The 18,234-nt window shown below is 45.9% G+C and overlaps 1 protein-coding gene across 1 annotated transcript in view; it reads left to right on the top strand.

The window, feature by feature from the left end:
* The window catches only part of LOC120980918 (solute carrier family 22 member 6-A-like), a 164,982-nt gene that overhangs the window by 111,634 nt on the left and 35,114 nt on the right, over positions 1–18,234 (top strand). Inside the window, exon 7 of the mRNA XM_040410296.1 lies at positions 3,083–3,297. Coding sequence (XP_040266230.1) covers positions 3,083–3,297 — 215 coding nt within the window. The remainder of the gene's footprint in view (positions 1–3,082; positions 3,298–18,234) is intronic.

Genomic DNA, 18,234 nt, shown 5'->3' with positions numbered 1-18,234 from the left:
TGTCTTTTTGGGTACCAGGAATACTGGAGAATAAATCCCTAGGCCCCTCTCCCCTGCCGGACCTCCTCCAGGGCTCCCTTGGAAATGTAGTCCTGGATATAGGACTCTAGGATCCTTTGTCTGGCCAGAAAAAAACTGCGCGCGGCGATGAATTTTTCTGGGGGGAGAGAAACGAGGTCTATGGAATAGCCCGTAGCTACTATGCTTTGGACCCAGGGATCTGAGACTTCCTGGGCCCATACGTGTTTGAAAAAGGAAAGACGCCCCCCTACAGGAAAGTGAGGGAGGGGTACGGGAAAATCTAGAGGCGTAACAACAGGGGTAGCAGGGTTTATCCAAGAGCCTCTGAGAGGCCCATAGTCAGGAGGGCTTTGCCTCCCTGGTGGGTTTACGGGAGCGTCTAGGGAACTTTCTAGACGGCCCCCCCCAGTCTCTACGTCCAACCTGCTATCCTGGTCGGCCCCCGCGAGCTGGTCTACCCCTGCCCCGAAAGGGCTGTTGGGGGAGACTTTTTCCCTTTTTATCCGAGAGACCCTCCATAATGGAGTCTAATTCTGAACCGAATAAGCGGTTTGGTTCGAAAGGAAGCCCACAGAGGTTATATTTGGAAGCATTGTCGGCATTCCAGGGCTTTAGCCACAGAGGTCTCCTAGCAGCAGACACTAGAGCCATTGTTTTGGCTGCCAATTTCAGCTGTAGCTGGGACGTGTCGCACAGGAAATCCATGGCCAGATTGACGTATTTTAAAGCGGTCAGGATGTCGTCTCGGGAGACACTCTGGTGGACATCCGTTTAGATTTGGTTCAGCCTGGCTGGCTCTAAGGAAAGAAGAGACCTCTGTGGCTGCAATGGAGGTTGAGGCCGAAGCTGCGGCCGCCGAGTAACCCCTTCTTAGGGTGCACTCTGCCCTCCTATTTAGAGGGTCCTGCAGACTAGACCCATCGTCTGCAGGAACCAGAGTGCGCCTGGACAGTTTAGCTATCGCCATGTCCACCTTAGGTATGGAACCCCATGATTCCACTAAGGGTTTAGCCATCGGAAACATTAACTTAAATTTCCGGGTGAGGACTGGGCCTTTTTCTGGCTTTTTCCATTCTGTGCGCATCACAGAAAGAAGGGTCTCATCTGCCTTAAAGACCCGCTGAGTCCGGCAGGCGGGATCGGAAGACTCCCCTATGTCGACATCATGGTCCCCCGACCTGATGGACTTTAGTAGCTTCTGTGTCTTTTCGGGTGGAAAGAAACATGAAGTTGATTCCTCCTCATCCGAGGAAGATGACCCCACAGAAAGGGGCATAGGTCTGTCAGTGGGGGCGACAACTTCCATTGGAGTCTGAGAGGGAACCGGTAACTTCTCATTTAGAAGGCGTACGACACCCTTGATGGAGTCGTCCACGTACGTCTTAGCCCACTGGTACATATCCTGCATAGACGGTTCTGTAGCGGTGCCAGAACGGCAGCTGTCGCACCTGGAATAGGGGCAACTCTCATCAAGAGGCGTGTTGCAATCATAACAGGCCAGGTGTTTCCTCTTGGCCGCAGACTTCCGTTGCTGGTCTGACTCTCTAGGGTGGCAATTAACCCCATCTGTGCTGCTGGTGGGACGTAAGGGAATGGATATTTTGTGTATTTTTTCTATTGTCTATAAGAGCATAGGAAAAAATTTAAATAGAAAACCACAAAATACAGTACGTGTGTGTGTGTGTGCGTGTGTAGAGCTCAACTTCTCCAATCATATAGTGACCTTCATGATCTGGGCAATCTACAGTGCTAGATACAGTATGTCTAGTGTAGAGTGATAGTGCCATCTGGTGGTCAGATCATTAACTTCTCATCAAAAAGAAACTGCCATTTCTGACAGCTGTTATTAATCACCATTGTTCATATCTATGCAATATAGTATTATTAGTATTTTTGATAGAAATACGATAATCATTTTATTACTGTGTGCATTGTGAATAATGGACTAAGTATATGACACACACACACTCAGCAATAAAGATTCCTCAGACTTCTCAATTCTGCAGACTAGGATAGGATGCTGGGGATTATAGTTTATTGCATTGTAATGGATGAAATCCACAGTGAAAGTCTGCAGCATTTCTCCAACAGATGGGGCATGTGGCAGATCTGGAAAACTGCAGCATGTACTGCAGATGTTATACTCTCTAAGTAAATGGGGTTTGTTAAAACCCATTCACTTAGGGTACAGCCACACATTAAGGTTTTTTATGCAGTGTTTGAAGCAAAAATCAGGAGTGGATCATAAAAGGAGATAATCTATTATCCTCAGGATAGGTCATCATCAATATCAGATCGGCGGGGGTCCGACACCCAGCACTCCTGACGATAAACTGTATGAGGAGAGGGCGCGCACAGTGCGCAACGTGCCGTCTCCCTTCTCTCTTGCTGCGCTGCCACTGCTGTCTATGGCAAAGCAGCGGTGAACAGGAAGAGAGAAGGGAGACGGCACGTGCGCACTGTGCACGCCCTCTCCTCATACAGTTGATTTGCGGAGGTGCCGGATTCCGGACCCCCACCAATCTGATACTGATGTCCTGAGAATAGGCCATCAATAGAAAAATTCTGGACAACCCCTTTAAGGATAAAGGTATTACGGACAGATACGAGTTCTCTTTTGAATCCACCCTTAGTTTTGACTTCAAAAACTGCACCAAAAACCTGTCCATATAGCCGTCCCCTTATTTTCTGCTGTACTTAATGGTGGCTTTTGGGAGCCACAAGTGAAATCCTAAAACAAATACACCATGTGTGAACCCAGAGAGCATGTTGCTTGAGACTAGGCCTATACAGTGTATATATGATAGATAGATAGATAGATAGATAGATAGATAGATAGATAGATATATTATGCATTGCATAATAGACCTTCTTCCATCGCCTTTGATTATTTTTCACAAGCTGATTTTTGCCCTCATACAGATAACCTGTAGCAGTCTCTGGACTCTTATACTAGTGCCACTAATAGGACAAGTATTTCATTGAAAATGAATGCCTATGTATGCCTTTATATTGTTTTTGTGATTCATTTCAGATGTTCTATGACTTTGCTTCTCTACAGGTTTTCCACTAGTTTTGTATTTTATGGACTTGGCATGGACTTGCAGAATTTTGGTGTTGATATTTTCCTGCTGCAGTTTGTCTTTGGATGCATTGATTTACCATCTAAGCTGGCAGGTGCCATCCTAATGAGCTGCATTGGGCGACGAGTGACGCAGGCTGCTTCTCTGATGCTGGCTGGTGTTGCAGTGCTATGTAATGCTTTTATACCTAAAGGTGAACTCATCTGTCATTGACATTAAAGGGCTGTCTTACTTTAGCATTTATCGTGTAGAGAAAGTTAATACAAGGTACTTACTAATGTATTGTGAGTATCCATATTGCTTCCTTTGCTGGCTAGATTAATTTTTTATACACATTATACACTGCTCGTTTCCATGGTTATAACTAGAGATGAGTGAATTTTTTAAAAGTCCAATTCACTGGTTCGCCCAATTTTTGGGAAAAAAATTGGTTCAATCCAAATTTATTTGTGGCGATTTTCGTAAAAAAAATGCTATTTCCTGGCTGCAGAGAGCCTTTATAGTGAGTGTAGAACACTGTGCCTTGCAGTAACACGCATAGGAAGTCTGCTTTGGTAGTGAAATAATACTGTGAGTCCGTATGACATGCAGTTGACAGGCGTCGCTCTTAGAATCACTGCATACTTCATTTATTTGGGCAGTCACGGGGCCAAAACTGACCAAATAACTCAAGTGTAAACTCAACCTTACAGGTCGATGTTAGCGTCAAGAAGAAGCGCACTCCTTTTACACCGTCGTCAGCTGATTCCACATAGATGTCAACAGAACCTGTTCTATTAAACTCTTATACAAGTAGAGACCTCCCCCCCCCCCCCCCGACAGAGTGTAAAGTGTGTCAGCAGTAAGTTTGTGTTGACATCACTGATTATTTTGCCCTTCCTCTGATCCGTCAGAACAATAACCCACAAAAAACGGATCCAGTCTGTTGAGCATCCGCCTTCACTCGGTCAGCATTTGGTCAGTAATCCATCCGTATTGCTAATGCCAAAAAAAACAGGAGTGGATCCAAAACAGATGACACGTGAATGGAATCTTTGCATGTCTTCTGTGTTTTGTACCCACTCCTGCTTTTGGCTACCAAATCACAAGCCAATTCTGATGGGACCATACAGGCCTTACAGCTGCTACACAGACAGGATTCATTGTGCGTCTCATTTTTCCTTCCTTCTGACAAATCAGAAGAAGGGTCAAATAAATGATGATGTCAGCCAAGCCGAAAGGCAAAGTAGTGGCCCAGTCATGAAGTGGGGAGGGTGGGAACAGCATGAGAAGTCCACAGAGTGGCCCTATGACATAGTGGTGAGGTGGAAGCATCATGAGACCACAGAGTGGCCCAATGACAGAGTCTGGAGGTGGCGGCAGCATCAGGAGGAGGCTACAGAGTGGCAAGGTGACATAATGTGGAGGTGGCAGCAGCATGAGGAGACCACAGAGTGCCAAGGTGACATAGTGTGGAGGTGGCAGCAGCATGAGGAGGCCACAGAGTGGCAAGGTGACATAGTGTGGAGGTGTGGCAAGGAGACAAGAGTTTAGTAACATAACTCTGGGATGTTTGTTCACAGTGGGTGAAGTGTGTAGGGGATGTGTTATATGTTGCTTTAGAGAATCTAATCTGTGTGCTTATGGAATGTAGTGTATAGGGATACCAGTTTGTGTATATGATGCAGTGTGTGTGTGTAGTGGATTGCAGTGTGTTTTCATGTAAGGGAAAGAAAGAAGTTTGTGTTTGTGTATAAGGTATGTATTGTGTGTTTCTGAATGTGTGTACGGAATGCGTTGTGTGAATCTGTGTTTGTATGTGTAAGGGCTGCAAGATGTGTTTCTGTGTATGTAATGGATGCAGTGTGTGTGTCTGTAAGAAGTGCATTGAGTGTGTGTAAGAGATGCATTGTGTGCAAGGGGTGCATTGTGATGGATGTCAATCTCCCCCCCCCCCCCTTGTCACTCTCTTCTCCACCCCCTCCTCCCTTGTCACTCTGTTCTCCCCGCCTCCCTCCCTTGTCACTCTCTTCTCCCCCCCTTCCTTGTCACTCTCTTCTTCCCCCCTCCCTCCCTTGTCACTCTCTTCTTCCCCCCTCCCTCCCTTGTCACTCTCTTCTTCCCCCCTCCCTCCCTTGTCACTCTCTTCTCCCCCTCCCTCCCTTGTCACTCTCATTCCCCCCCTCCCTCGTCACTCTCATCCCCCCCTCCCTCGTCACTCTCATTCCCCCCTCCCTTGTCACTCTCATTCCCCTCCCTTGTCACTCTCATTCCCCCTTCCCCTACCTTGTCACTGTCTTCTCCTCCCACCTCTAGTGTAGCATGGCCGAGCTCTGTTCGGTCCACGGTACAGGAGCATTTGTTCCCTGTACCTGGCCGGACTGAAAGGAAGTGCAAACTAAGTGAGCACTTTCTGTCAGTCCGGCCGGGTACAGGAAACAAAAGCTCCTGTACCGCGGACTGAACAGAGCTCAGCCACGCTACACTAGAGGCGCTTCCCTCCTGTCAGTCCCTCCCTTCAGTCTGCGCCCGGGCGGTGCACAATCATGGACGCACCAGCCCGGGCAGTGTGGCAGCCGCCTGAGGCTTTCGTCAGCCGCCACCGTACTTTGAAAAAAAACTTGCGGCAGGCCGGTGGCCTACTGGGAAATTTCCCGGTATCCCGGTAGGCCAGTCTGGCCCTGGTCACCTGTGTAGAAAAAACACCCATTTCTCTACACATTGCTTGTGCTCCAATGTCCTCCTCCTCCTCCTCCAGTTCAGCCCCCACAGGGCTCATGTGGCCATGAGATCTAGGCCCACGTCTCCAGTCCCCTGACCAGCCAGATTTACCAGCATCTGTTCCAGGACATGAAGCAGTGGAATGACATAATTCATCCCGTAGTCCTGGCCACTGACAAATAACATGGCCTCCTCAAAGGGCAGGTGTCACGCATGAGCTGCCACTGGCTGACATCGAAGTTACACAGGGGAGTACTCCTGTCCGCTTGGATCATCAAGAAATCGTTTATGGCCTTTCTCTTTTCGTACAGTCGGTCCAACATATGGAGGGTGGAATTCCAACGGGTGGAAACGTCGCATATCAGCCTATGTTGGGGGATGCCCTTCTGCTGCTGCAGCTCAAGGAGGGTGTGCTTTGCGGTGTACGAGTGGCTGAAGTGCATGCAAAGTTTCCTGGACATTTTTAGGATGTCTTGCAGATGGGTAGAAGACTTCAGGAACCGCTTGACAACTAGATTGAGCACGTGTGCCATGCAGGGCACATGGCTCAGCCCTCCTTGCGCAGCGCCAACACAATGTTCTTTTTGTTGTCGGTCACCATGGTCCCGATTTTCAGTTGTCGCGTAGAAAGCTAGGATTCTATTTTTTGATGAAGGATATGGAGCAGTTCCTCCCCTGCGTGACTCCATTCGCCCAGGCAAGCGAGGTGCAGAACAGCGTGACACCGCCGTGCCCTGCACATGTGGTATGCTGGAGGGGCACTGTGAATTGTCCCTGCAGTGGAGGCTGAGGACACAGTGGAGGATGAGGAGGCAGAAGTGGACATTGTCGCAAAACCAATGGCGTGGCAGTGTGGAGGCGGAACCGGCATCTGGCCAAGTTGCTGGTGTGGCTGTGCAGGAACCACATTCACCCAGTGGGCCATATTGGAGATGTATTGTCCCTGACCGTAGTTACAGCTCCACATGTCGGCGCTGCTGTGCCCTTTGGCAGACACCGACAGGCTCAAGGACTGGCCCCTTCTGTTCTACATGTGTGTGCAGGGCTGGTACTGCCTTTTTGGCAAAGAAATGACAGCTTGGGACTTTCCACCTCGGCTCGGCACAAGCCATCAGTTCTCTGAAAGGTCAGAGTCCACCACTTGGAAAGGGAGGGACTGCAGCACCAGCAACTTGGACAGGAGCACGTTCAGCTTCTGCGCCATTGGATGAGTGCACGCATTCTGTTGCCTCTTGGCAATCACTTCGGTGATCAATTGCTGACGGAATGACTGACGAGGAGTAGGAGGGCGAGGAGCAGGAGCATCAGGACCAGCAGATGATGGGAGGAACAGACAGCTCCCTTCGGTTGGGGTGGTGGAGCCTTGACTGCCTGAAACCGGGTGCGTGCCACTGGGTGATGCAGCTGTTGCTGTGGCAGGCTGGACCACCACATAGGAGCCACTGTTCTCCCAGGCCACTTTATGGTGACGTTCCAGATGTTGACGCAGGGCCGTGGTGCCAACATTGGAACCCTGGCCATGCTTCACCTTCTGCCCACAGATTCTACATATGGCCATGTTCACCACCTCCGGCGGCTTAACAAAAAACTGCCACACCGACGAGTAGGTGATTTTACCCCCAACACTATGCACTGTCAGACTGCTACCGCCGATGGCTCCGTGAACTCGTGCTCTGCTACTTCCCGGGCAGGTAGGCTCCTACGAAGCAGGTGGTCTACCCCGGGCACGTTTGGCTGCTGACCTTCCACTGCTGCCACCCAGCCCAGCTAGCGACTTGCTGGCTCACGGGAAAGCTGCCACCCTCTTCTCCCGATGATGATGAAGCGTCTTCGTCACCCGGCTCCCAAGTGCGATCAGCTACATCATCATCATCGTCGAGTACTGTCTGCACGTCACTGATGTCCTCCTTAACCGTCCCTGGGTTGACCGCTCGCAACGCCACTCTTCTCATCACTACTTGCTCGTCTACCGGAGGAAGCGGCGGATGTCTCCTCCAGAACTTGGCTGGGCTGTAGCCGCTGACTGTCCTCTAGTAGCTCATTATCGCTGAAAAGTGGAGCCAAACCTACAGCATATAATACTTCTTGCGCTGAGGGAACTAAAAATGACAGAGGAAGGTTCAGGACAGGTGGGGGCACAGGGACTGCTCCCGGGCCATGCCACCTAAGCGTTGTGTCGGAGGAACCCACCGACTCTTAGCTGGGGGTGTCTGATGTTACTTGGGACAAAGTGGATGACCCAGTCAACCATTCAAGAACCGCTGGGTTGCTGGTCAAGACACGACCGCTAGATGACACTGGGAGCTCAGGCCTCTCGCTGCGACCCCTGCTCCCACACCCCCTTACTCTGCTGCGACCTGTGCCTGCGCCAGAAACATTTAGGCCTCTGCCATTCCCCTCTGCAGGGCCTGGCACTTCTCTGTCTGACATACTGTTAGATCAGATAAATAAATAGGAAATTAAAACAACCCAAAAAAGTCTGTAATTTTCTCACTTCAGCAAATAACGTCTAATAAGCCCTTTTTTTTTTTTACCACTAATACACGCAAAAAAGGGCTTTAGAACATATACCGTATTTTTCGCCCTATAAGACGCACCGGCCCATAAGACGCACCTAGGTTTTTGGGGAGGAAAATAAGAAAAAAAAATTTTTTAACCAAAAGGTGTGCTTTTGGTGGGTTTGGAACTAATGGTGGTCTGTGGATGACGGACACTGTTATGGGGGGATCTGTGGATGACGGACACTGTTATGGGGGGATCTGTAAATGACGGACACTGTTATGGGGGGGATCTGTGGATGACGGACACTGTTATGGGGGGATCTGTGGATGACGGACACTGTTATGGGGGGGATCTGTGGATGACGGACACTGTTATGGGGGGATCTGTGGATGACGGACACTGTTATGGGGGATCTGTGGATGACAGACACTGTTATGGGGGGATCTGTGGATGACGGACACTGTTATGGGGGGATCTGTGGATGACGGACACTGTTATGGGGGGATCTGTGGATGACAAACACTTATGGGGGGGATCTGTGGATGACGGACACTTATGGAGGGATCTGTGGATGACGGACACTTATGGGGGGGATCTGTGGATGACGGACACTTATGGGGGGGATCTGTGGATGACGGACCCTTATGGGGGGGATCTGTGGATGACGGACACTTATGGGGGGGATCTGTGGATGATGGACACTTATGGGGGGGATCTGTGGATGACAGACACTTATGGGGGGGATCTGTGGATGACGGACACTTATGGGGGGGATCTGTGGATGACGGACACTTATGGGGGGGATCTGTGGATGACGGACACTTATGGGGGGGATCTGTGGATGATGGACACTTATGGGGGGATCTGTGGATGACGGACACTGTTACAGGGGGGGGATCTGTGGCTGGCACTGTTACAGGGGGGGATCTGTGGATGGCACTGTTATATATGTGCCATCCACAGACCCCCCACCCCATAACAGTGCCATCCACAGTGCCTCCCCCAGCCCATAACAGTGCCATCCACAGTGCCCCCCCAGCCCATAACAGTGCCATCCACAGACCGCCACCCCTTAACTGTGCCATCCACAGATTCTGTGTGATCCCCCCCCCGCGCCGCCGCCGCATACAAATATAAAATGTATTATTGAATTAAAAGTTATTAAACATGCCCCCCTCACTCCTAATAGTACCGTATATCCGAATTTCTTCTGTATAATGCCGGCAGGCAGGCCGGGCGGCCGGCTCGTCCCTCGGTGACGTCACTTGTCTGCGCCGCCTGCTTCATTCATAAAGCAGGCGGCGCAGGCACGTGACATAAGGGAGTTACGCTGCCGCCCGCCCGTCCTGCCTGCTGGCATTATACAGAAGAAATTCGGATATACGGTACTATTAGGAGTGAGGGGGGCATGTTTAATAACTTTTAATTCAATAATACATTTTATTTTAGTATACCGGAGCGGTGGGGCAGGACTATAGTACAGTAACCGCACCGCCCCACCGCTATTGCCGGCCCCCAGCTCCTCCTCACAGTCCCTCCTCCGGCCCCGTACATCGCATCCAGCGATGTTAAACTGCCAGCATTCGCCCCATAAGACGCAGGGGCATTTTCCTCCCATTTTTGGGGAGGAAAAAGTGCGTCTTATGTGGCGAAAAATACGGTAACTGCACCGCTGAACAGCAAATATATTTTTCTTTTGCCACTAATACACGCCAAAAAAGGCTTTAGAGCATATAACTGCACCGTTGAGCGGAAAATTTATTTTTTCTTTTTCCACTAATATACGCCACAAAAGGCTTTACAACAGATAACTGCACCGCTGAGTGGCAAATATATATATTTTTTTCCACTAATACACGCCACAAAAGGCTTTACAACAGATAAACAGATAAATGCACCGCTGAGTGGCAAATATATTTTTTCTTTTTCCACTAATACACACCACAAAAGGCTTTACAACAGATAACTGCACCGCTGAGCGGCAAACATATTTTTATTTTTCAACTAATACACGCCCCAAAAGGCTGTACAACAGATAACTGCACCGCTGAGAGGCAAATATATTTTTTCTTTTTCCACTAATACACGCCACAAAAGGCTTTAGAACAGATAACTGCACCGCTGAGCGGCAAATATATTTTTGCTTTTTCCACTAATACATGACAAAAAGGGCAGTAATTTTAGCACTTTACCACACAAAGGCTAAAAGCCCTTTTTTCCACTAATACAAGCCAAAAAATGCTTTAGAACATATAAGTGCACCGCACAAGGGCAAATAAGACGTGGAAATATTTCCTTGTAACAAACCCTGTTAATGCCTGTATCAATCAGCACTTGCACCCTAATAAGAACGGTTTGCTGAAATCGCGGAACTGTATAATGGCAATTTGGATTTCCAGTCAGTGCTGCAAGGTGTAATAGGATTGTTCCTATTACCCAGGCAAAAGTTATGGCCCTGGAAAGCAGGGAGGGAGTGGAAAATGAAAACACAAAAATGAAAAACCCTCTGCGGCTGGAAGGGTTAATGTTAGTCTTGAAAACTCTGAGTGATTGGGCATCAACTTGGCAAATGAGGTTCAATGTGGATAAATGTAAAGTTATGCATTTTGGTAGTAATAATCTCCGTGCTTCATATGTCCTAGGTCAGTGATGGTGAACCTTTTAGAGACCGAGTGCCCAAACTGCAACCCAAAGCCCGCTTATTTATTGCAAAGTGCCAAACGACAATTAAACCTGAATACTACAGTCCGATATAGTATATCTTCCATGTACTTTATCATTTAGCCTGACTACATTCAATATGCTGCTCGTGCTGTTCATAGTGCGCCCTGCTCTGATGAATGGCAGGAAGAGTCATATTGGTACACAGAAAAAAAGTGGGGGGTTGAGTCAGCACAACCTGCCTGCAGGTGCAGATCACTATGGCAAAATACATATACAAACGGAAAATGCAAATGTGATCGCACACTGCATCCAGCACTCTGCCCTCCATGCTGGATGAGACATTGGTTTATATTTTGGCCAAAGCATAGTAAGCCACTCACCGCGTCAAGGTCGTCTCAATTGAGTGGTCCCTAACTCTTGTTCCTACCTGTTCATGGGCCATGACAGCCACATAAAATCCAGGGAATGCAGGTCAGCATGCAAGCCAAGTACACTTTGCTTGTAACCCCGTCCGGTGCCATTACAGCTTTCATCGGATCCAGGGATGCAAGTACCAACATGCATGCCATGGGTTCAGCATGCATGTTGGTACTTGCATCCCTGGATCCGATGAAAGCTGTAATGGCACCGGACGGGGTTACAAGCAAAGTGTACTTGGCTTGCATGCTGACCTGCATTCCCTGGATTTTATGTGGCTGTCATGGCCCATGAACAGGTAGGAACAAGAGTTAGGGACCATTCAATTGAGACGACCTTGACGCGGTGAGTGGCTTACTTTGCTTTGGCCAAAATATAAACCAATGTCTCATCCAGCATGGAGGGCAGAGTGCTGGATGCAGTGTGCGATCACATTTGCATTTTCCGTTTACATATTGGTACACCATGGACTTTTTCCAGGATGCGGGTGCCCACAGAGAGGGCTCTTAGTGCCGCCTCTGGCACCCGTGCCATAGGTTCGCCACCACTGTCCTAGGTGATGTACCGTAACACTGGGAGAGTCACTTATAGAGAAGGATTTGTGCTGTGGCATTAGAAGAATTTTGATATCTCTGACTTTTAGTCTAACCAGACTGTCTATTACTCTGTAATTCCTCTAGCGCCGTTCTATTTTGGCCACTCTGCTTCCATAAAACACAGCTCTTAGTGGAGTGAATGTCTGTTCAGCTTCTCTTTTCTGGTGTAATGATTCTAGCAGCTCCTGTGTGTGAGGCTGGCTGTGTGTGAGGCTGGCTGCGATTAGTCAAAACTCTTGCTGTGTGTGAGGCTGTCTCTGATAAGGAATCTTAAAGGCATATTATATTATCTGCTTCTGTGAACACAATATATATAACAGTTATATGACATTCAAACATTACGTCACTGTAAATAACTCTGCTTTTGTCTTTAACACACAAACATAGGAACTGTATTAAGGTTATTGGCAGGTTTAGCTGTATAAACAGATAAGCTATATTAGCAACCTAGCACAGGTCTTAGGCTATAGCTGGCCAGCTACACTCCCACCAAAATTACCTATAATTCTATGTTCTTAGTGGTAGGACTTGAAAATGAATTTGAGGAATTTTCCATCAGGTTCTCAACTTCCAAGTGTCTTTTATCTAACTTCTGTATAGGACGTTCCAACTTGAGTGAAGTAGTGAGACGTTTTCCCTTTTTGTCAAGTTTTGAGTCTCCTATTTGTAACAACACTCTTCTTACTAGTTTGTCTTCATCCTTTTGAACTTCTAGAACTTTGGCCAACTTCCATTGACTTCTAGGTAAATATTCTTTCACTAACACTATGTCACCAACTAGGAAATTTCTTCTGGGTGTTTGCCTTTCACTTCTTAGCATAAGATTGGCTAAGTACTCTTTCCTATATCTATTCCAAAACTGATCTGATTGATATTGAACTCTTCGCCATCTCCTTTTAGCATATAAATCCTCTTTGGTGATTGGTGGTGATGGTTGGGAGTTAAAGGGTCCAAACTTGTTGGATCGTTGATGTTATCAACTGTAAGTGGACGACTGTTAACAATAGACATTACTTTAGAACAGGGTCCTAAGTGAAGCATCCTCCATTCTTCCGGCGTTCTTTTTCAACACTGAACTTAACATATTTCTTACTGTTCTGATTTGTCTTTCCCAAACTCCTCCTGTATGGCTTGCATGTGGAGCATTTATGTGAAAATCACACTGTTTCTCTAACAAATACTCAGTTACTTTTTCTTTATAAATCTCTTTTAGAGTTTTTTTCAATTCATTCTTTGCTCCGACAAAATTAGATTCTTGGTCAGATCTAGGCTCTCTGACGGTACCTCTAATGTCTATGAAACATCTTAAGGCGTGGATAAATGCGTCAGTTGACATCTTCTAACATTTCCAGGTGAATTGCTCTGGAGCTTAGACATGTAAATATTAGTCCATATTTCTTGTACTCCTTGCAGTTTTGTTTGGTGATGAATGGGCCAAAACAATCAATTCCGCTATAAAGAAATGGTGGTGATGGGTTTACACGATCTGCCGGTAAATCTGCCATTCTTTGTTCTTCGGTAGGTCTACGTGCCTTTCTGCAGACTACACATTTACTTATATACTTTGCTATAACTTTGCTTCCATTCACTATCCAGTAACCACCTTCTCTCAAACAGCTTTGGGTAAAGCTTCTTCCTTGATGCAAGGATTTGTTGTGGTAGTGATCAATAATCAATCTTGTGAAGGTAGAGTTTTTGGGTAGAATTGCTGGATGCTTCACTCTGCTAGGTAACGATGCATTTTCCAGTCTCCCTCCCACCTTCAGTATACCATCCTGCAGAACAAGATTAAGCTTGTACAATGGGTGATTGTTTGAAATCCCTTGAGGTTCTTGACTAAGTCTCTTCAACTCTTCACTGTAGAATCTCTGTCTTATGACTGTTTCTTCAGATTTCATTCTTTCTTTTACATTCAACAATTCCTTCTTTCTGATTCCCTTTGCCAAACGTTGAATTTGAGCTACTAAATTTATGACCATATTCCATTTTGAACATCTGGCTAGCCTTTCAAGTATGTCATCTTGACACTTGGCAGCAGTGCTCAATGTTTGTACAACTTTTACTTCTGGATCACCCATAGACAATTCTGTGTAACCTTTACTGGACGTGATTTCCTTTTCGCAAAGGATCTCTGGACCTGTTAACCCATTTGAATTCTTCAATTCTGTTACATTCAGGCCTTTTGAAGCATGATCTGCTGGGTTATGCTTTGTGTCAATGTGATCCCAATGTTCTGGATTTGTTATTTCCCGAATTTTCTAAACTCTGTTGGCAACAAAGATATGGAATCTTTGAGCTTCGTTGTTTATGTATCCTAGGACAACTTGTGAGTCTGTCCAAAAATATTCTTAATCTATTTTTAATTCCAATTCTTCTCTCAGAAACTTGCTTACTGATGCTGAAACTACGGCTGCTGTCAGTTCAAGTCTTGGTATTGTCTGAATACTGGTAGGTGCAACTCTGGCCTTCCCCATAACCAAGGCACAGTGTATCTTTTCTTCTCCTATCACTCTGATGTAGGAGCACTGACCATAACCGTAACTACTGGTATCTGAAAAGTGATGAAGTTAAATTTTCTTGTACTTTCCAAAATCATGAAGTACAAAACATCTAGGTATCCAAACTTCTCTCAAGTTTTGCAAGTCTCTTATCCAACTCTCCCACCTTGGCCTCAAATTTTCAGGTATGGGTTCATCTCATCCTAACTTCTGTCTGCATAATTCTTGCAGTATTTCTCTTGCTTTGAGGATCACTAGGGCCAAGAATCCTAATGGATTATATATAGAAGCCACTGTGGAAAGAATGGTATGTCTAGTTGCAACTTTCTCTTCAATAGATACTTCAAAGAAGAACTTGTCATTCTCTACATTCCATCCCAATCCAAGTACGTTCTGAACTGCAGGATGATCATAATTGAGATCTACATTCTTCATTGTTGCTACACGTTCAGAGTCACTGATGGATTCCAGTACCTCTCTGTTGTTTGAGATAAATTTGTGAAGGCGCAGGTTTCCTCTTGCACATAACTCTTGGGCTTTCTTTCACTAGTTTGATTGCAGATTCTGTGGACTTTAGACTTATGAGACCATCATCTACAAAAACGTTTTTCTTCTGAAAATTTGCTGCTGATGGGCAATCTTTTTCATTCTAATTGGCCAGGTACTTCATACCATAATTGGCGCAACCTGGAGACGATGCTCCAAACATGTGTACTTTCATTCTATATTGTGCTAGCTCTGTATCTGTATCTCCATACTCCCACCATAGAAACCTCAGGAAGTCTCTATCTTTATTCTTCACATGAAACTGGTGGAACATCTTTTCAAAGTCACACATGACTACTACGGGATACTTTCTGAATCTACAGAGTACTCCAGGCAGAGTGTTTGTAAGATCTGGTCCTTTTAGTAGATAATCGTTCAATGCAACACCATCGTACTTTGCTGAGCAATCAAATACCACTCTAATCCTATCTGGTTTCTTTGAGTGGAAGACACCTTGATGTGGGATGTACCACACTTCTCCTTCAATAGGTTGATTATTAACTTTCTCTGCATGTCCTTCTTTGATGATGCCTTCCATGAATTTCAAATAATCATTCTTGAGTTTGGTATCTCTTACCATCCTTTTCTTCAAACATTTCAATCTTGCTAGGGCAAGATTTCTGTTATTTGGCAGATGAGGCCGTTCTCTAAAAGGTAAGGGCATTTCAAGATGACCTTGTTGATTCTGCTGAATACTTTCTAGAGTGTGTACAAACTTTATGTCTTCTTGGGATACACTCTTTTCTTTAGAACTTATGTCTGCAAAGTCGGATTCAATGAACTAAATTACTTTTGCTGGACTTACAGTTGGTAACTTTTGGACAGATATTCGATGATGCAATCCTGTCACATGTCTTGACTTTGCGATCTGCTGTTTCCTCCAACAACACCCCATCCTAGATCAGTTTGAACAGCGTAGGGTTCACCCTTTCCTCCTGTGATTACCTTTCGTGGTACCAAGGCTTCGGGACAGTCGTAACCTATCAACAGTCCAACACCAAACTCCTTCAGCGGGGACATTTCATGAGATATGAGAGATAGGTGCTCCCATTTATTGGCTGTTTCACAGGTAGGCATGCGATCTCAATCTAGAGCAGGGGTGTCCAAACTTTTTTCGAGGAGGGCCAGATTTGATAAAGTGAACATGTGCGAGTGCCGACCATTTTGCCCAACATTCTTTGAACCATTAAAATTACATGCAAATTAACTATTTTATGCAAATTTTATTGCAAACGGCATACCTTTCATTTTGTGACTTGGATGACAAATCTAAACAGGTGTTAAATCACTCTGCCTTCAATATAAAAAACAGGAGGCAGAAATATGTCGGAAACAGTACGTTACAAGGTTGTCTGTTAACTTTTACATTCCAAAAATGTGAACAGGAACATAACACCAAGTATACACATATGTTCAAATATATTTATAACTTATTGACCAACTGACATTGAAGGGAACCTGTTATCAACTTTATTCCGCCCATACTATACTAAAGGCAGAATAAAGTAGAGACAGGTGAATTGATTTCAGCGGTCTGTCATTTATAAGTTAAAAGTAAGTGGTTGCCGAGAACCAACATCACAATCATTGCAGACTGGGCCTGGAAAAGAGTCCCAGCCACCTGAGAAGAGTCCTGGTTATCCATGAATTCCTGCTCTCCCCACCTGCAGATGACTGACAGACTTCTACGTAGTTTTCTCCCTTTCTCTCTAGGAGAGAACTGCCAATCATCAGCAAATGGGTGAGAGAGCAGGAGATTAGGAATAACCAGGACTCTTCTCAGGTAGATTTGACTCTTTTCAAGGCCTGGGCTGCAATGATTATGAAGCTGGTTCTCAGGAACCACTTACTTTTAGCTCATGAGTGACACACAGCTGAAATCAACCTTTCTGTCACTAATTTATGCTGCCCTCAGTGAGGTCAGCATAAAGTTGATGACAGGTTCCCTTTAACTGAGATTTTACAATATATTCATCTCAACTGAAAAAAATCTTTTTTGATGCGCAAAATATCACGCAAGTGAGAGTCACTTAGTCTTGTCCGCATGCGATTCTTGTTAAGGTTCATAACAGAGAATGTCTTCTCACACAAATATGTTGAGCCAAACAAGCTCAGCATTTTCTTTGCCAATATTCGAATCTCTTTAAAACGGCTCTTATCCAGTTGGCTGTAAAATTTCACAAGAGAGAGCTGTTGGTGCCGACTGCGTAACTCACTGTCACAATGCAGGTCAATGAGCTCGAGCTGCAGCTGATCTGGAGCATCGTCGGGGTCAACTGAAAATGGAGAGGAGAAAAGGGTGATCTCCTTTTCAATAGCTGCAAAATCTTGAAAGCGCCGTCTAAACTCCCCAGCAAGAGATACGATGTCTGCTGCATACCTGCTAGTTTGCACACCGATATCATCCTGTGGAAAACTGTTCATTATTTCCTGCAACGCTGAAAAATGAATGGTATTGGGCGGTGTTTGTGACAAATGCTTTTGGAAAAGTTGCAGCTTTGTTCCAAAGGCTTTGAGGTGTGAATAAAGCTGGTTCACCGCTGCATCTTTGCCCTGAAGACTCGTGTTCAGTACATTCAGATACTTTGTTATGTCGACTAGAAACCCTAAATCAGCCAGCCAAATAGGAACAGATAGTTCTCGCATCGGTTGTCCCTTTGTTTCCAAGAATTCTCCAATTTCTTTTCTGAGAGAGTAGAAACGCTGCAGTGCAGACCCTCGACTGAGCCATCTTATATCGTTATGATATAAAACATCTTCGTATTCAGCCTGGATATCCAGTAGAAACTGTTTAAACTGTCTGTGGCACAGGGCTCTAGAGCGAATAAAATTAATGGTCTTTAGCACCGGTTTCATAACATGGTCATATTTGAGATGTTTAGCACAGAGAACTTGTTGATGAATGATACAATGCAGTTTAATAGCTTTGCCTCCTTCTTCGATCACCTTGTTACAGATTAGGGTTGATAATCCACTTCGTTCACCAGCCATGGCAGGTGCCCCATCAGTAATTATCCCAGTAACTTTGTTCCAAGGCAGTTTCATGTCATCTATGGCAGAACTAACAGAAACAAATAAATCTGTTCCTCTTGTTTGGTCCTTAAGGCTCTGGAGGTCAAGTAGCTCTTCAGTCACATTCATTTCATCGTCCACCCCTCTCAGAAAAATCAGCAACTGAGCTGTGTCGGAGAGGTCCGTGCTTTCATC

Source organism: Bufo bufo, chromosome 10, assembly GCF_905171765.1.
Source record: "Bufo bufo chromosome 10, aBufBuf1.1, whole genome shotgun sequence".
Lineage (NCBI taxonomy): Eukaryota > Metazoa > Chordata > Amphibia > Anura > Bufonidae > Bufo > Bufo bufo.
Note: the sequence above shows the minus strand (reverse complement) of the source record. Positions and strands in the feature narration are given on the sequence as shown.